Source organism: Oryx dammah, unplaced genomic scaffold (assembly GCF_014754425.2).
Source record: "Oryx dammah isolate SB20612 unplaced genomic scaffold, SCBI_Odam_1.1 HiC_scaffold_13, whole genome shotgun sequence".
Lineage (NCBI taxonomy): Eukaryota > Metazoa > Chordata > Mammalia > Artiodactyla > Bovidae > Oryx > Oryx dammah.
This window is the reverse complement of record NW_024070197.1, coordinates 58,054,020-58,073,750: the sequence shown is the minus strand read 5'-3', so window position 1 is coordinate 58,073,750 and position 19,731 is coordinate 58,054,020. Positions and strand designations below refer to the sequence as shown.

At 50.3% G+C, this 19,731-nt stretch overlaps 1 protein-coding gene across 1 annotated transcript in view; it reads right to left on the bottom strand.

Annotated features, from left to right (window-relative positions):
• The window catches only part of MAF (MAF bZIP transcription factor), a 22,093-nt gene extending 16,482 nt beyond the window's left edge, over positions 1 to 5,611 (bottom strand). The window contains exon 1 of the mRNA XM_040254136.1: positions 3 to 5,611. Within this exon, the coding sequence (XP_040110070.1) occupies positions 3 to 518 (516 nt within the window). The 5' untranslated portion in view covers positions 519 to 5,611. The remainder of the gene's footprint in view (positions 1 to 2) is intronic.
• Positions 5,612 to 19,731: the final 14,120 nt, after the last annotated feature.

The following is a 19,731-nucleotide window of genomic DNA, read 5'->3' as shown; positions in this document are numbered from 1 at the left end:
GCGGCGGCCGCGGCGATCACGGCGGACACCACGGCGGCGGCGGGGCCCATCTCCTCGCCGCTGCCGCCCAGGGAGGCGCCGGCGCCGGCCCCGGCCGCCGAGGCCAGCTGCTGCGCCCCGCGCGCGTAGCCATCGAAGCCGCCCTGGAGCTGGTGGCTGTTGCTGATGAGCGCCTCGACCGCGTCCTCGGGGCTGAAGCCCAGCGCCTCGGGGTTCAGCTGCTGCGGGTAGCCGGTCATCCAGTAGTAGTCTTCCAGGTGCGCCTTCTGCTCGCTGCCTGAGCCCGGGCTGGGCGCCGAGAAGCTGGGCGAAGGGGGCACCGAGCTGCACGGCGTGCTCATGGGGGTGGAGGACAGTGAGCCCCCGGCGATGAGACGGCCGCACTGGCTGATGATGCGGTCGGTCTCCACCGGCTCCTTTTTCACTTCAAACTTCATCAGATCGAAGTCATTAACATATTCCATGGCCAGGGGACTGGTGGGCAGGTCGGAGTTGCTCATTGCCAGTTCCGATGCCATTCTCCTGCCGCCGCCGCCGCCGCCGCCGCCGCTCCGCCAGATGGGCTGCAGGAGAGGGGCCAGCGGGCTGTGCTGGGTGGCCAGCGGGTGAGCCAGCTTGCCGGGCTGGGGCGCTTCTAGCTTGCGCGGCGGTGGCTGGCCCGAAACCTCCGAGCGCGCGCACACACACACACACACACCCCCGCCGCCCTGCCCGCGCCCCCCGCGCCCGCCCTCCCTCCCCCCCGCCCCGGCTCACGCCAATGTGCTCGCTCGCTCGCCCCGGCCCCTCCTCGCCTGCTCGCCTCCTAGCGCGCCGAGTCGGCGGCTTCAGGCTCGGGAAGGTCCTCCGCGGGCTGCGGTGGCGGTGGCGGCGGCGGCGGCGAAGCCGGAGGAGCCCGGCTGGGTGCGCGGCGTCCCCCGCTCGCCGCTCCGCTGCGCGCTTTGCATAAGGAGGGCTCGGCTCGGCTTGCTGGCCCCGGCTGCAGGCGGGGCGCGCGCGGCTGCCGTTCGGGGCTGCAGGCGCGGCGGGCGGCTGTCCGGGCGGCGCAGGCCTTGGCACCGGGGAGTTAACACTTCATGCTTCTCGCCTCCTCTTCTGCCTGGCTCTTTTTTAATTAAAAAAAAATTTTTTTTTTTTCTCTCCTCTCGCTCAACCTCGCGCTCTTCCTCCCTCCGTGCAAAGTGCAAGACAGAGGTGCAGCCGGGCTGGAGGAAAGGGGGTGGGGGGGGGAAGAGTTGAGTTCTTTCTTGCTTTTTTTTTTTTCTTTTAAAGCGAAATAGCGAAGTCCTGGGGAAAAGGCGAGGCGCAGAGCAAAAGGGGGGAGACCGCGCAGACGAGCAGCCGGAGCTATACAGCTCGAAGATGAAAAAAAAAGATTTTAAAGCCTCTGATCCAGCAAGAAGAGTTTAAAGCTATTGCTGAGTTTTATAGCACTCGTGACGTCAGGCCCAAATGGGAAATTGACTGGTACTCCGGACCAATGGGAGGCGGCGGGAGCGCCCGCGATTAGCATAGGAGTCGAGAAACAAGGAAACTTTTCCGAGCTGTCAATCAGGGCCCAATCAGCTGACTGTCAGCTGGGACGGGCAGTCTTAACCCTTCCCAAGCCGCAGCCTCCGCGCGAGGTTGCAAAGACCAGAGCAAAGTTTGGTGCAAGAGGGGACGGAGTTTTCCGGAGGGGCTGCGGGAACGCGGGTGGACAGCGAGGACGGTTTGCTTTACTTCGGAGCTAGAGAGGCTTGCCTTCCGGAGCCCCAGCTCGCCTGCCATTCGCTCGGCCACGGTTGGCCTGCTCCCCCCAACTCCTTCCTGACCGCCCCCCCCCCCACACCCCCGCAAGGATCGTGAATTCGCCGGGTAGCTTTTTCTCCTTGCTCCACCTTAGGGCACCCAGGTTTCCGCCCGGGGGGAACCTTCCTTCCCCGGAGCCTGGCAAAGCCCGGAGCGCAAACTTGGCCCCAACTCTTTGTCCCTCTCCCCGGTGCCCGCGCGCGCCCGCGCGCGTGGGGGCGCAGGGGTCCCCACTGTGCGCTTGACCTCGCCCGGCCGCGCGCCTGCCAGGGCGGCTCCAAGTCCGCGGAGAGAGAGAGCCCGTTTTATCAGCTTCTTTTAAAGGATTTGAAATGAGTTGCTCAGGGGCCATTCCGCGCGGGGGCTGGCTGCCCGCTGGCGTCTCCCGTCCTTGGCTGGGGGGTGCGAACGCGAATTAACTCCGGGAAAGCTCGGTGTCAGGTCAGCCCGGCTCCTCACCCTCGGGCCTCTGACTCTGGCCCGAGTCTGGCCTTTGAGACTCACTTCTCTCTCATACACACGCACGTACTCATCCACCCCCTTATGAAATCTGACTCCTGTTTATCAGGGTCCTGCGCGCCCTTTGCACTTTTACATTTCACTTAATTATTTCAGACTTGATCCTGGGGAGGAACGGGGGCGAAAAAAGAACCAATACCCCAGCCTTCACCAGCTCCCCTCGAAGGGTTAAGTTTTAAACCGCGGTTTCTGGGACGGGTCCGGAAACCCAGAGTGGGGGGTGGGGAGGACGGGAGTAGGAGCTGCTTCTCCCCCTTGGTGGGGGGGTTGCAGATGCTAATAACTGTTCAGTTTTCTCGATCGATTCTTCTAAAGCTTTGAAAAAAAAAAAAAAAAAAAAAAAAAAAAAAAAAAGGAAAAAAAAAAAGAAAGAAAGAAAGAACCAGCAACTCTGTTTCTAAGATTTTAAAGCGATAGGCCAGATGGAGAAGCCGAGATTTATTTGAGGGAAAGCGAGAGGGCGCGGAGCCGACCCAGCGTTTGGAAGACCAGCCTGCCTGCCTGGATGTTGGACTGTTGATTCCTCCAATTAATGAAATGCACTTGGTGTTAATCATATTTATCTTATTTTATGGGAGGGGGAGACGCTAGGAGGGTGCATTTAAAAAAAAAAAATCTGAAAAGCCTGCAAAACGGTCGAAGAGGGAAAACTATTGTTGGACCGAGTTGGTTCTTACCTCAACAGCGCCACCTTTCGGCAAAGGTCAGTTGAAATTGATCCGCGTCCAGTTTTGTTGATGAAATGAAAAGAAGCTGGTTTTCCTAGGTGGGAGGAGGAAAGAGGGGCGGAAAGTTGGTTTGGCTGCAAGTGGGAGAACCCGACTTTGTCAGGAAAGGGGCTGAAGGCAGTGCTGGCAGGTGCGGGAAACATTTTTTCCCCCACCGACCCCTTTGACTGTGGAGAAAGAGGCCAGGGGACCCGGGAGACTTATGCAAGAGGATCCCGTGTAACAAACAGGGCCCCAAACCCTTTTTAAAAAGTGCCAGGATGCATTTTCAAGGGGCTTTATGGCAATATCAATAGAATTAAAGTTACTTGTAATTCAGTGATAAATGAGATGTCTCTAGTAAGTAAGATTAAGTGCAGTGCTATAAAGTTGTTTATCTGAAAAGTAATTCTCAGAAAACCTGACTTCTGACACTTAGTCATATATTAAGCCAGCTTCTTGAACATTGCACTTCAGAATGCTCTCACCCACCCGACTGCATACTTTACTATTTATAATGAGACCTTAGGTGTCACTCATTGGCTTCATACACCAGATTAGACTTGTGTTCATTTCCCTCACGCTGGCAGCCTTGGGTTTCAGCAAACCTGGGAATCCCTAAGGAGAGACTCCCCAAAAGGCTGGCAGGCAAGTTGTTATCCTAAAAGGCCAGCACTGTTGGTATTTTCCAGAAAAGCACTTTTTCTTTTCATCATTACTGCAGAGACAATGTTTATAAGAGTAGCTTGGGTTTTATGGGAGTACTTTGTTGGGATGGAATGAGATATGTCCATAACCAGTTTGGGGAAGAAAGAGTGAAGATTATGTCAATATTTATGCAGCCTCACAGAATCTCTTTGCTTTCCTCTTTCAAACAGTATTTCACCTAGTAATGAAGTTAAGGGATTACAGCTTATGTATTCAGGGGAAGAATTTACTGCTTAAATTACATAAACATATTATGTCATTAGCATTGTCTATAGCAATATTTTTCTAAGTCTTTTTAAAGTTATTAGCCACAAATGCCTGAAGTTTATATTTTAATGTAAAATATGAATTTCAGTATCTTAGGAATAATTAATTCATTTTTTTATTAGAATTTTTGCTTCAATCCTTTTGCATCAGATTTTTGGTAAAAGCTGTGAGAGATGATCCCTGCCTTCATGAAAGTATTTTTGGTCAGGAACACTGAAACTGCTACATTTATAAATAAACAACATTTATAAACAAAGTTCACTAATGATGAAGATCATGAGATACAGATTCATGGCCATGCACCTAATTGTTGCAATTATGTATCATTTCTAGAAATTAAATGCCCATGTTTGGGCAGCTCAATGTATTATTATCTGCACGTTTTATTTTTGTACACTGCTGTCAAGCCAGGGTATTTTTCTTTCTCTCATTGCAGAGTCTTTTATAGTCTCCCATTTTCTCCTGGGGGAAAAAAAAGATACAAATTATTTTTTAGAAGTGGAGCAGTGGTGCTCCCAGGCTTATAACTTAATTCTCATTTTTGTCCTTTTTCCTTTATTATTTGGTGATTCACAGGGGTGTCTAAACATTTACAGTCCTCTGTTAGCAGCGTTTCTCTTCTAACAATTGAGCTCTCTCATTTTAATTAGTACTATTCAGGTTTTTGAATCTCTACAATTCTTTAGGTTTCTTTGCTAACGTTGTTTGTTTCACTTCTCTCCTAGCCAATATAATCCAAATACAATATGAACTGTGTTTTCTTACTGCTTAATACCCCCATGCTATATATACTGTGGTAGTCTCTGTAGAACAATACAGAGTAATTTAGAAACCACGCGTTTGTCATTATTGACCAATTCAAACCAGTAGCATTCAACTTTCTGAAAGCAGTGAGTCTTTATAGAGGAATTTGGCGGGAGGGAGGAGGGCATGGGTCAAATCACATAGGAGATTGTGAAACCCTAACGTCAAAAACACAGTGTTGGTTTCATGTCAGGACGCACATAACAACTTCATGCAAAAAAAAAAAAAATCAAACCCTGTTTACATCCAAATTATAATGATTCAAAGTGAAAAATAATATAGTCTTCTTGATTGTGAGTTACCACCGTTCAGGTGTATCATGTTGGAATGAGACATATATAATCTACAAAGAACAAGATGCATCAAGGGTAGTGTCTGAACTCTCTGTTTATCCAGGAGCTGATTTTACGGTGCAGAACTAACCAGTGTCCACTGAATTTCACTCTGAAACCAACTAAATCGATTTGAGGAAAGAGTTGTTCAGAGGAACTGAATGATAAGGCATGGAGTGTTCTTAGCTGGAGTGTTAGAGAAATCCTTTTAACAGTCTTTAGTGAGCAGGGCAAGTAAATCACAAATCACTGTTAGCAGATTCATGGAAGAAAATTAATCGAATCAGACGAGATAATCTGATAAGGGTAAAATTGCTGAGGAAACAGTCTTGCCTCATATTGGAGAATGTAAGACAACAGTCTGATTACTAGGAGTCGTTATGAATAGGTGAATTATGTGCTAAATAATCATCAGAGTAAATCAGCATTTATTAATTCTTTTCTCTTTAAGCAATTCACAGTTGTAAGTTAAAGCCGCTCTCTCTTTGAAGACCCATCTTTTATAATTTTTATTAGAGGTAATTTATTATTTGCATTACCTGTATTTACTTCATAATTGAACATTTTGCATTCAAATTTATGTAATGCATTATGCTTGAGAATATATTTCTGCCTGATTAGCATAAATAGTCACTTACCTCATGAATTACTAACAAAGTTTATCTTAAAATATAGGTTTTTTTATTAAGTGGAACGCAAACATATGTACAATAAATTCTGATTTTCCGGTGCAGTTAGAGAATGGCTCACATTTGGTTTCAGGGAAGCCAGGCTTTAAGGGGAGGGGAGTAATCATGAGGAGAGAGCAAAAAATAGACAAATCAGATTCGGAGGTTTCTCTGCGGGGGTACCATTTTGATGGGGGATTGTGCCTGGTGGTGGGCAGGGGGGGAAGGGAAGAAGAAGGGTCTGGGGTCTTCATACACTGTTAGGTTGTTTACTGGAATGTGGATTCTGAAAACAAAACGCCCTGCAACTCGCCATCTGTGCCTTTGTGAAAGACCACGGTTGCCAGTATATCTCATCGCCAGAGTTTGGGGTCTTGTTTATGTTATGTTTGTTTATTTGTATCAGGCTCCCAAAGGGCTCTACCTTAGAACACAGTACACGTCATTTAGTCAGGTTCTTGTTTGTTTTGCACCAGAGATGTGGGAAAGCCAGATGTTTTCTCGAGTGAGAATTCCTAGGACGGCCTCCCCAGATTTACTCCAGCTCCTGTCCTTTCCTCACCCAACCAAGACTCCCAGTGAGGCCTGGTGGATGGGAGGGGATTACTAAACAGCTCTGTGCATACACCAGCATCTGATTGGGATTAATCAACAGCTCTGTACATACACCAGCATTTGAGTGAAAGGACTTCTTTGGCATTTAGGCACCAGAGAGAGATTCAAAATTAGAGGCCTCTTTCCTATTCTCGCCATTCCAAATCAACAGATTCTCATGCTTGTCTCTTTTTTTCTTTTCTTTTTTCCTTCTTTCCTTTTTTCCAGAACACAGATGTCTCCCTAGCCTTTTCTTTTCCTTTAGTTAGGAACCACTTGCAATTCAACATTCCATCATTATAGCCTTTTTGATCCTATTCACAGAGCTACACCACGGAGGGAATTTGTCCCGAAAGCATTCAGCCTTTCGAAGGTTTATCATGCTGAAGTCAGAACTGATTTTTTTACAAAAAGCAGGAATACAGGAACGAACATGATCATGGGACAGTGTTGGTTCAGGCCGTGTCTTCTGTGCAGGAGACGTCAGGAGACAGACTCCGTAGAGTTGCAGTCACTTTCCTTCCTCCCCCTGGGTCTGGGGTGATTCTTAGGTCCTGGTCCAGTGGCATTTAGCAGCCATGTGCCCTGGGAGCTGGAACCTTGAGTCCCTAGAAAACACAAAACCAGGCTTAAATACGTGCATGTTGACCAGAGGACTCTGCTGAGGCAGAGGGTTTCTGAATCTCTGTTTCTGAGTCTGTTTGGCTGGACCGGAGAGGAGAGAGCCCTCGTGGCTGGTGTTATATCTCTGTTCTCGGTTGCATCGAGGCTTTTGCTGAGCTTTCGCACATGTTGTTCTGTGTACTGAAAACACCAAACCTGCCCAGGAACACCCTCACGGCCTCATCCATTGTGAAGGTGTTCCTGGTCCGAACAGGTCTTCTCTGTTCTGAAGAACAGAGAATTGGGCGGGATAAGCCCTCCCACCCCTAATAAAAATGAAAGTCACATTTATAGATCCTTTTGCTAGTATTCTTATTTAGTTGTTTTATAAACTATGATCCATGTTATTGGTTAAATAGAAACGTTTGAACCAGACCGAAAGGGGAGGACATCAAACAAAGGAACCACTATTCCTCATCTCCACCCTGGCCCCCTAATTATGGTCTCAGGCGTTACCATCTGTGATAATTGGGGTCTGGGTGTATACTCTCTGCAGAGTGGAACTGTAGCAGGCACACCATTCTTCACCCTAACAATCTCAGAAAGCAGCTTGGGGCACGCCCCCGTTCTTTGGGGAGAACCTCAGACTAGGGAGAGTGTAGAAGTCTAACCTTAACACTCTCCCTCCAGTGTACAATCAATTGGACTCTGGTTTGCAGCACCGGCCTGCAAATGGTCAGCACTCAGGGGTGGTTTCGGCACAGCAGCCTATGAGACCGTCAGGGGCCCAGGAGGACATCTGTATTTCTTCTAAAGTCAGAGTTAAAGAAGTGAAAATCATCAAGCATGGATTACATCTGTCGTTATACCAACACAGCTATAAAATATAATCAAGTTTCCTTACGGAAGAACGAGTCCGTGGAAACCAAAGTGAGTAGCACCCACACAAGTCTGCCTGGGGCCCTGATAGCATGTACTTGATTACCTCCAGTGACCGAGTGCTCACTGCTCCCTGTTTTACCTTCCAGCCTGTCCGTCTGTCTTCCCACAGTCCTGAGACTTGTCAGGAAAAGCTTTTTGTCTGTCAAGTATAGAGTCATATCCTTTTCTTCTCTATATGAGTCTAGATTTTATATACTTGAAAGGATGTAATGAGCCCTTACACCCCTCAGGGTGTCCCAGGAGTAGAAGACAGCCACTCTGACACCCTTTCCCAGCCATTCATTCCTTTTCACTTCTGGACATGCCCAGTGCCTTCAGCACTTTCACGAATGCCTGCATTTCAAGTGCCCCTGCCTCTCGGCTGCCGCCCTGCTCTTAGGGTTCAGATTCCAGAGCTGAACCCAGATCCCCAGGTGTGAGCGTCTTATCACAGAGCAGGCACCGCCTTCCACCTCTGGGAGCTGCAGTCTGTCTGCTCTCGTGCACCAAGTAATTTCCCCGGTCTCCCCAGCAGACACAGAACGCCAGTGACTCACCAAGGCTGGCCCCAGGCCCCTTCTCCTCATGCTTCCCCCGTCCTCTGTTTGTGGGCTTGTGTTTTTGAACCCGAGCATGGAAACATACAATGATCTCCAGTAGGATCCATCTGTCTCTTGTCGAGCCGGGTCCCCTACCTGTCTAAATCTCTCTTCGAATCTAGAATGTGCCATCAACGAGGTTTAGTTTGCTTTCCACCTCTGTGGCAGCTGCCAGTGAAATGGGCGTGCTTTTTCTGTGACTTCACCTCTCGGAAACAGGACCCTCACCTGCAAAATGGGTGCTGGTCAGGGCTGGAGATTGTGCCTGTGAAGTGTCTGCTACCACGGGAGGACGCAGGGCAGCTCCCTAAGTGGCTGGAGCCCTTCTGCCCTTCCAGCTCTCCCTGAGTTGTTGATGACAGTATCGCAGGGGACCAAGCCTCGACGGTCCCTCTCAGCCCTTCATTATTACACAAAATGACTCACTGGATTATTATTCGAGTCCCCTAGTGGACATTCTAAATTAACTGGGCCTAAAACATCACCAAATCAGCAGGGCAATGCGAGTCAAAACCACCGTGAGATACCACCCCCCTGTTAGGATAGCTACTATCAAAAAGACAAAAGGTAACAGCTGGCAAGGATGCAGCAAAAAGGGAACCCTTGTGCACTGCTTGCAGGAATGACAATTGGTGCTGCCACTGGAAAACAGTGTGGAGGCGTCTCAGAAGATTAAAAACAGAACTGCCATATGGTCCAGCAACTCCCCTTATGGGTATGTATCCAAGGGAAAGGAAATCAGTATCTCAAAGAGCTATCTGGAGTCCCGTGTTTATCACAGCATTACTTATAATAGCCAGGATATGGAAACAGCCTAAGTATCCATCCGTAGGTGGAGGGATAAAGAGAATCTGATACATGACATACAAGGGAATATTATTCAGCCTTACAAAAGAAAGCGATCCTGCCATTTGTGACAATGTGGATGAACCTGGAGGACGTCGTACTAAGTGAAATAAGCCAGACACAGAAAGACAAATACCATATGATCACATTTGTAATGGAATCTGAAAAGGTCGCACTTCCAGAATCGAGATTAGAACAGTGGTGATGGGGGAGTCAAGGGTGGAGGAAAATGGGGCAAGGCTGAGCCAAGGGTAGAAAGTGTCAGTTATAGAGGATGCATTCACTTTACAGAATCCTGCACATATATGATAAATTGCACCTATTGTGCAGCATACTGGAGACCTACCTTACAGCATATTGGCTGTAGTGACCAATATTGTATTGTACGCTGTGTATTGTAATTTGCCAAGAGAGTCGATCTTCAGTGCTCTTAACACACACACACACACACACAAGGAAGACAGCAACTGTGATGTAATGGATGCATTAACTAGCATGGTTGTGGTGGCTATTTCACAATGTATACACATACCAAAACATTACATCATATACCTGAAATATGTGCAATTTATATTTGTCAATTTTGCCCCAATAAAGTGGAAGCAATAGAACTGGCCTATTTGGTAATTGGGGTCGTTTTAAACTCCATGGGGATGTACCCTTCTAATCAATTCTAAAGGAACTTTACTTTTTTTTTTATTGTAGAGACACAGCTCTCTGTCGAGGATGGCAGGTAACTTAGATAACTGTTTAAAGTTTCACCTGCTCTGACCTCTGTAAACCTCTGCCCTGTCAAAATACTCAGTAGTTGTCTAAAGCTGGGACCTCAGAGACTAATAAAAAATAGATGTAACCTAGAAAACCTAAGCAGAAGAGCTCTGTGTGTGTATGAAAGACTCTTTGCGGTCTGTTCCTTCCCCCTGGCTTCTTCTCTCGTTTCCACCGCCACCTTCCCTGCCATTTCCCAATGCCAGTTTTGAGGCCGCGAGGTTCTGAGGCACTTTCTTGAAGAGTTCAGAGTTGCCGGTGTCCACCTTTGAGCTGCCACTGGTTCCCCCTGGTCTCTCTTGAAAGGAGCTCAACATGCAGGCTTTTGCAGACTCTGCCCTTTGTGGCTCCCTTCATTTCTCGTTGCAGAGAAAGCTGGGCATGAAAGCAGGAGGGAGCCGGTGAGCATTTATGACCGGCTGTCCAGGGTCTGTGTCCTGCTTGAGAGCCTGGGGCCAGCTGTCACAGCGGACCAGGCCAGGGTTGTCATCAGGGCCTGGAGGAAGGATGGGGACTCGGGTGAGCGTCCCCATGGGCTCCAGGCTCTACGAAGAGCTGCTGATCTGGGCTGATCATGTGGGTGCTGGCAGGTCGGGGAAGTGGGGGTCGGCGTGGAGATAGGCTACTCATTCACCCTCGGACCTCGGCATGGCTTCGCTGTCTTTGCCAGCCCATTTCTCTAGCTGAAAATGGTCTGGACTGCATGAAGAGGTTAAAAAAAAAAAAAACAAAAACCTGGATTGCACAGAGGTAACATTCTCAGCCCTTTGATGCTGAATACAGGGTAGGTAAGCGCAGACCAGACGCCATATAGACAGAGCTGATGTGCTGGGGTGTTGCAAAGCACTGGTGGGTCATGATGACAAAGTCAGCATATCTTTGAGGTCAAAACGACAGAGCCAGTGCAGTGGGGGCAGAATGGGATGGCCAAAGCCTCCCGCATCTCCAGACCAGAGCACGCTGGGGTTGTAGGTCAACGCTATTTACAGCCTTTGGGGGGCAGAGAAGCGAGAAGGTGAACCGTGGATTTCTGGGGGGCTGAGCCAGGAGGTGCTGCCCTTTGGTGCCAGGCCACCACGAGGCCTGAATCTTGCTCCATCCCAGGTGTGAAGCCTGGGTAAGTCGGTGGACCCAGTCTCTGGGCCAGAGTCTCCTCCTGGGTCAAAGGTGGGAGGGTTTCCGTCCCCACAGTGAGCATATGTCCCCAGGGCTTGCACATGTCAGCTGGCTGCTGGTAACTGTTCAAAAGAATGGACCTGTTTGTACTAGCTGAGGGCTGTGCTGACGTCCTGCGTGCCCCGTTTCCATCCACGGCGTCTCGTGCACACAAGAGTCTCAGGAAATGTCCTCCCTTCTGTCTTCTCTGCTTCTGCCTTCAGGCTGTAGTCACCCCGAGACCTGGCAGAGTTCCTCTCTTTTCCTTTCTCCTGAGTCTCTGCACGCTTTTGCCCACCAGAACACCTCCTTCCCCGTGTGCCCTCCATCCTATCCCCTGGCTCATCCTGATTCCTCTCCAGGTCCGGGGCGGGCTCGCTGTCCCACCCCTGTGCCCACTGCCTCTGAGTCCTCCTGGTGCCACATCAGTTCCTCACCTGCCCTGGCAGCATGGTGAAGCCAGGAGCACACCTCTCACCTGTCCATCGTCTTCACCTGTTGCAATGCTCGGCACACAGTAGGTGCTCAAAAAATGTTTATCAAATGAAAGTGGCATCCTAGGTGTTGCTAGTGGTGAAGAAGCTGCCTGCCAATGCAGGAGACACAAGAGATGGGGCTTCCAACCCTGAGTTGGAAAGTTCCCTTGGAGGAGGGCGTGGCAACCCACTCCAGTATTCCTGCCTGAGGAATGCCATGGACAGAGGAGCCTGGTGGGCTACAGCCCATGGGGTCGCACAGAGTCAGACACGACTGAGCGCGATCATATATAAATATATATATACACACAGGCACTCTGGCTCCTTGCGTCATTTTCTGAAGTGCTTAAGGCACACGGAATGTCCTGCCAAGTGTCCCAGAAAACGTGCCTGTGAGAGGGGGTGGCTGGCTGCTGTGTTGCAAGGAGGCAGCTCCTACGCTCCCCTCTCACGCGTCTCACGGGCACCTCCTCAGTTACCAGGAAGCTTATCTCGTGCACTGATGCGCCCGTGTCCTCCTGAGCCAGACCTGGCTGGAGACGCGTGGGCCCCGGAAGCGAGGTGGATGCCGGCAGAGCCTGCCGGGACGGGACTCTGGACGAGCGCTGAAACGCCCGGGTGCACTGAGGTGTGTCGTCTGGATTCCAGTGCTGGCCGCCGCCACGGGCCTCCTTCCAGCCTTGAGTCACGGCTGCCTCCCCCGGGGCTTCAAGGCACACGGACACTCTTTTGTAATCTTCAAGTGTAAGAAAGCCAGCCTGTCCCCGTTTCCACATGCCCACACGCCGCACTCCGTCCCCCAGCACGGCTCCTGCGCGAGGCTGTGCCGAGCTCCGAGCACGGGGGCTGACGTCGGAGAGGCATTTAATAAAGTTGAGGCATCACTGCAATCGCTGCTGCTCCCAGAAGCCCTCCTGACTCCCGCCTTTTACTCACCCTATTTATACACCCACGGGTGTATCCCGACCTCTCTTCCAAGGCCTCTGGGGTTTGGGAGCGCACGCTGCGGTGGGTGCTGCTACTTCTTTGCTGTGTCATCTCCGAGTTCTTGACGTGCTCTCTGAGTCTTGGTCTTCGGCATTCGACAGGGCCTCAACTGCTGGCCCTCTCTGAGTTCTAATGGAGAAAGTTTGACAGAAACTGACATAAGCAAAAAGAGAACTTATGGGCCCATGGGCCCAAATGGTGAAGGGACAGGGCTGGCTGCAGGCTGGGGCAGGAGGCCCACGATGCCCCTGGGTCCTGCTTCTTCCCACCTGTCCTTCCTGGATTCCCGGCCAGGTCTCCAGGGGGCTTCAGCTCCCATAGGTCCCATGGGGGTCGGTCTGAAGTCCCAGTTGGGCAAATCAAAGCCATGGCTGGGGTCAGATCATTTGACTAGTTATCCACCCACTCTGCTCCAATCTTTATAGCAAAGGGATGAAATATGTTGATTGACCCTTCTCTGGCAGCTCACACAGTAAAGAACCTGCCTCCAATGTGGGAGATCTGGGTTCGATCCCTGGGTCGGGAAGATCCCCTGGAGGAGGGAACGGCAACCCACTCTAGTATTCTTGCCTGCAGAATCCCATGGACCGAGGAGAGGGGCACGCTACATGCAGAGAGTTGAACACGACTGAGCAACTAACACTTCCACATTAGGCTCAAAAACATGCGGGCAGGGACACGGGAAATCGCTGAGTGTGAGGGAGGCACCGTGCGCCATGGCGGGGGGCCTGTCGCCAAACGACGATTCGACTGACCGCTGGAACATGGGAGTTACTCACCCAGGGCTTGCCCTAGGCTTTAACGCACTGGCCTTTCACAGTGGCCCACGGAGACACGTGCTGCTCTTTCTGTTTAGCTCAGGAGGAAGCTAAGGCGCAGAAGCATTATGGAGCGTTTCCAAGGTCTCTCAGCTGGTGAGTGGTACAGGGTGTGAGTGCAGCACGGCGGCAAAGTTCATGCTCCGACCGTCTTATTATCTAGCGTGAGGGGGAGACACACAGGAAGCACAGAGGCAAATAATATGTCCTATAGTAGACTTAATGTGGCACAGCACAGTATAATTTAGTAGAGTATTGTATAATACCTCATTGTATATAAGATCACATCATGCATCACGTCCTGGAAGGCACTGGGAATTGGGCCTTTTTTTTTTTTTGCCATTGCCTCGTGGCTTGTGAGATCTTAGTTCCCCTGACCAGGGATCAAACCTGGGCCCTTGGCAATGAAAGCCTGGAGCCCTAATCACTGGACCACCTGGGATTCCCAAAGAAGTCGTCCATCCCGAGAACACCTGCCCCCAGCATGGAGCATCAGGGGTCCTGGGTAAGTGCCGACCAGCTGACAGAGTGAGTCACTCTGTGTGAACCGTGAGCATCCTTTGGCTGAAGAACCCTGTTTCTGCCATGGCAACAGCATTATTATTACATTCGTATGTTTGCTTCTGTCATCTGAGATATACAAAGAATCAAAAGAAGAAATTTTGAGGAAAGATCAAATGAGCTGAAATTTCTACACCTACAGCCCTCTGGCTTCCACGGCTGGTGGGCTTTTATACATGTCAGGCTGACCCTGTGTCCCTAAGACCGTCTTACTGGACCCTTCCAGTGGATAAGACCCCAGGAGATCTGTTTACTGGCAGGTAGAACAGGAGTTAAGGGTCAACAGCAAATGATACCGAGCTTTTGTGTTCAACACTTAATCTTTCTCTCTTCTTTTTTTTTAAAAAAAATCCTTTCTCATTTTTAAAATTTCTGTTGCTATCCCTGAATTGGGTGTTTACTAAGCTACCCACTCTAATATTTTTGCCTGGAGAATTCCATGGAGAGGAGCCTGGTAGGTTATAGTCCATGGAGCTGCAAAGAGTCAGACATGACTGAGCAACTAACACACACATGTACACGCACACACACACACGTACATGCACACACACATGTACATGCACACACACACACACAATATGCTGTGGTCTATTCATGGGTTGTTTTGGAGTGCTAAAATGCACAGACTGAGCTGAAAAGTGACGATTTTGTTTTAAGGATGAAGTATATCCCTTTTCCTGGCCTTCTCAGAGCATAGGTTTGAAGGAAAATAACTTAGCTTGGGCTTCCTCACTTTACCCCTGCCTCTCATCTGGTAGCCTAGTAAGCAGTATGTGAGGCATTTCATCCAAGCATCAGAGTGATTATGAAAATACTCCTGAGATTAAGTTCACATCTGCAACCCAAACTGCAAACATCTCACCTCCCTCCACCGTCCTGGTGTCATCTGATCTCAGTTCCCTCAAGGTGACTAAGAGTCTAGTCATTAATATAACACCCACCCGCTTTATTGGGACTTACCGTCAGAAAGGTCTGTTTCCAGAAACCGCCTGCTCTGAAGGCAGCTGCAGGGCTGGCCCTGCTTGGCCATTGCACAAGTCTGTGCATTGTCTTTGTACCAGAATCACTTTCCCAACCTGAGTGCTGTCAGATTGCGGTCTTTGTTCCATGAGGCGGGGAGGAAAGGCTTGGTTTTAAGTTACATGATGGGGGAGTTAGACTTCCAGAAGCTAGCACCGATTGTCCACACTCCCACCTTTCCAACAACGCTGGGACCACGTGGCAGGAACGTGATGATGGTGAGCCTGACGATGGTGCCAAACTACCGCTATCACGGGACACAGAGGGGAGAGAAATGAGCCCCACGGAGAAGCAGTCATTCACATCCGGAATACGGGCAACTCCGTAAGACACGTGCTCCAGTTTCTTCAACAGCCAAATGCCCTGTAAGAGATGGGGAGACAGGGAGGCTGTTACAGATTCAAGCAGACGTTCTTTTAGGGCTAAAAGAGGGGGCTCAAACCCAGAGAGGCAGCAGTGGACAGGCGGGGGAGTCAGCCGGGGGGAGGGGGTCAGGGGTCACTGTCTACCCTGACTGCCTTTCCCAGGTCCTTGCATTTACCTGTGCTGAGGTCCGCTTCCATGGAAGACCTTCTTTGGCTGCTTCTCCCTAATCTAAGCGAGGCGGTGTATTTCCACTCAGCGCTCCGATACTGGCATGAGGTCTTTCCACACTTTGTGTGGAAATTATCCATATCTGCTTGACTTTTTTAAAAAATTCAAGGCAACCATAGATCCACATGCAACTGGAAGAAATGGAATACAATTTTATTACATGCACGGGTTTATGGGTTTCAAGACGCAGACCATTTTCATCACCAGGATCTGCCCCTCCTCGAGTCTTTTGTAATTGCCCTGTGACTCTCTGTTTTCCCTCATGATCCTGAGAGCATCTTGACCCAGGGGTCTTATGTTTCACTTCTGTTTCCTGGTTCAAGCAAACTCCTCCAACCAGCACCTGACTTCCAGGTGCTCCTACGTGGAAGCTTGTGGAATAGACTCACATTGGACCCAGTGAGAGAGTAGGAAAGTCAGGATACTTTCTAGAAAGGCTGTGGCCAAGAGGGACAGAACTATCTCCGGGCACAAAGAGGTAGTGGCACGCAGTTTTTGGGCTCCTTTCCTCTACGGGATGGTGACGATATCAGTGGCAACCCCGGCAATCTCGTTGCCTTAAACTATCATCTTCTTGGTTGATTCAAACAGAAACCTGCACTAAGGGAAGGACAGGTTTCTCTGCAAAATGAACACGTGCACAGCTGACTTGTTTTTTAGTTCTAACTTTGTCCCTTTTGTGTCATCTTTCCACGAATAAGGGGGCTCTGAGGTTAACACACTTGAAAATGATGGATTCGTGGTGATTCGGGCCATGGGGACACCTCCCTGATGGGGACAGCTGAGCCAGGAATGGGGAGGTCGTCAGCAAGAGGGTTGGGGTTTTTCTTTAGACTTCCTTGTGAGACTTGGAAGAAGGCCCGCTTTCCTTCACTGGCCTCCAGCCCACTCTAGGTTTCCATCCTACTAATGGCAGGATTTTCAGAAACCATCTTGAGGAGTGGGGATCCTCAAATTACCCCTAAGGACTTGCTCAGATGCCGCACTGTGGCAGGAAGACGCTGACGATGCATCTGAATCCCTAGGTCTTGATGAATACCCCAGCACGTAAGGTGAGCCTGAGTTCCCCCAAGTCTTGGACGGGAGTGACAGCTGACCCTGACTGGAATCATTAAGGGTCAGATCTTTGCTCATTGGAAGCTTGTCCCGCGTCAGGCTGCGTGTTCCCTGGGTAGCATGCTCTGTCCCTCAGTCATGTCTGACTCTTTGAGACCCCAAGGACCGTGGCCCACCAGGCTCCTCTGTTCGTGGGATTTCCCAGGCAAGAATACCGGAGTGGGTTGTCATTTCCTCCTCCAGGGGATCTTCCCAACCCAGGGATCAAACCCAGGTCTCCTTACATTGGTAGGTGGATTCCTTACCAGGAAGCCCTGTTAGTAGGGCAGATGAAGGGATTAAAAAAAAACAACCCTGTTGCTCCTCCATAGCTACGTTTCATTCCATCTGCCTGTCCATCCATCCGTCTGTCTGTCCATCCTCCCGTTTTTATGCACAAGGTGCAACTCTCCTTCAGTAGCTCCAGGGGACACATGAAAGGCCACTGAAGTAGTAGCTTTTTGAACTTCTTTGCAGTATCTTCCAGGCACAAGCACATTGTTGCCTCTTAGATACAATAAGAATGTCAGCCCCTCTGAATACACATAAGACAGCTTATTGGCGACCAAAAGAACTCCTGTTACTTTCCTCCTGCTCTAAGTAAGAAAACACCCTGAAGAATCTGACAGAAAAGTCACACTCTTACTTGGACATGTGCCTCGCCACTGCCAGCCCTGAGTGTATTTTGCATTTTGGTTTTCCAGCATTGCAAATCTCACCAAGTATTATTTATTCATTTTCCCCCTCACTGGTATCTATTCACCTCTCGGGGGGAATCTACTTCCTGTGGAGTTAGTTTCCTGTGATTACTCCACTCCGCTTGAGGCAGAAGAGAATTTCTCCCGAACAGCCTCACCCAGCCTTCCTGAAGCTCCGTCATGATGGAGCACGCCTCACAGACACGTGCACCTCGGCTCATTGTCACTGGCGTCCCGCCGTTCCGTGAGAACCAACGGTTTGGGATGGAATGGGATGTTCTCCTGAAGGTTTATAGCTGTGTCTTCTGAGCCCGGTATAGGGCTCTCTGGCACCACTGGATGAGCGCGCCCATCGTTCTGCACCTCGTGGACCTTTTCCAGCCACTAGAACTGAAATCCAACTCTCTGCTCACCTAATTTCTCCAAATACAGTGATATAGTCTCATTGCAAGCGCCCTTATTGCCAAATCCTTGTCTATAGCGGTCTGGCACCAATTCTGACGTTATGCAACAGGAATCGGGAAGAGAAAACACACACTAAACCAATGGAAGGAGAAAAGACATAGGGGGAAGAAAAGTAAAGCCAGGACTTAACACTGTGCTCACGTTGTCGTGCAGGCGCGGAGAATGGAGACGTTCGGTGGGAGTGAGGAAGAATAGCAGGCCAGGTCAGCGCTGGGCTGTTCTGAAGTTAAGGCCACGAACCCTTACAGACCTTATAGGGTTCGGGGGTCACTACAGAGGACATCCTGAGGGGTGGGGCTTTTCCATTGTTCTAAGGGAATACATACTGACACCTTGTCTTAACTCATCTTTCTGCATGAGATATTCGGGGATCGTTCCTCTCTGCAGAAGGTCAGAGCTATATCAGAGGGTCACAGACCTGCATCTTAGAAGTCTATAATCCTGTATGTGGAGCCCATCAAAGCTGCTTCTGTTTCAGAGCGGATGGGAGGACCCCCACATGGTGCTTGACGTGTGGCAGCTAAAAATTGGTTCCCTTCTTATTTCCAACTTGGGAGGCACTGGGAGGAGTCAGTGTATCTGCTGGAGGTATCACTTGCTTTGTAGAAACACTTCATTTCAATCAGTCATCCACCAACCTGTGTCCCATCATGACAGCTAAGAACCCTCTGGTCCAGAGCTTTCGGTTTCCCATTCGCAGAGTAAGCCCCATGATGGGGCGGTCGGGCTGGGAGAAGACCTTGACCTTCCTGAGCCCTGGTCTGTACTCTTTGTAAGAGACGACCCCTTCTTCTTCCTTGTCTCCAGTGAGATGGTGACTTAGCTGTAATGGGAGCTCCCCTCTTCCCCGGGAGGCTCCCTTCCAGGTGAGATCTGAGATGAGTCTGATGCCTGCGTTTACTGTTATTACTGATCATCGGCTTTCTGAGCGAATTCATAGAAACGTGTGACTCGGCTTGTTTTTGCTTCTGAGAACGGGAGGTTGAGCGCCTGTTCCTTGGAGGAAGTTTTGTGGCTGAGAGAGAAAGAAAATCGTGTACCAAAGAGACCTCCTCCCCAGCTGCTGTTTGGTTGCGTGGCACTAATAAGCCAGGTTCCAGTTGGCCTAGAGTCTGGGAGTTAATGGGAAAAGTCACTCCGTGGAGGTGAGATGGTCCGCAGGTTTCCCTGGTCAGCCTCCTGGGGACTTCTGCACCATGTGGGCTCAGCCTGCTGGTAACGAGGTGAAGGTTACCAGCCTGTTGGTTTTTTCAGAGGCGATGGCTGGGCAGCTCCATCTGGGCACATGAGCTGGCAACCAGGAAGTTGGAGGGACAGACCACAGCCCCACTTCTGCCCCTGTCTGTGCCCAGGAGGAAGAAATGGGTCACAGCCCCACTGTCGGTCAACCACGATGGGCCACCTGCCAGGGCAGGGCGGGCAGCAGGGCCTGGGAACAGAGGGCGTGCGTGAGACCGCAGCCCAGGCACTGCAGCCTCGCCAGGTCACCCAGGGCTTGCGGGGCCCTGTGAGCGCCCTGCTCAGACCAGCGTGAGGTGCGCAGCCTCCCACACGGGCAGCTGGCATGACTGCGGGTGAGGGCAGGCGCGCAGGGCACCAGGGGGAGGTGGAAGCCTGGGAAACAACAGCCGCCTCCTCTCTGCCTCCCCTGATGGGAAGTCAGGGCGGGGCGGAGAAGGAGGGGGGATCAGGTTGAGGGCAGGGAGCCACCAAACCACTTGGCCTTTGAAAGATG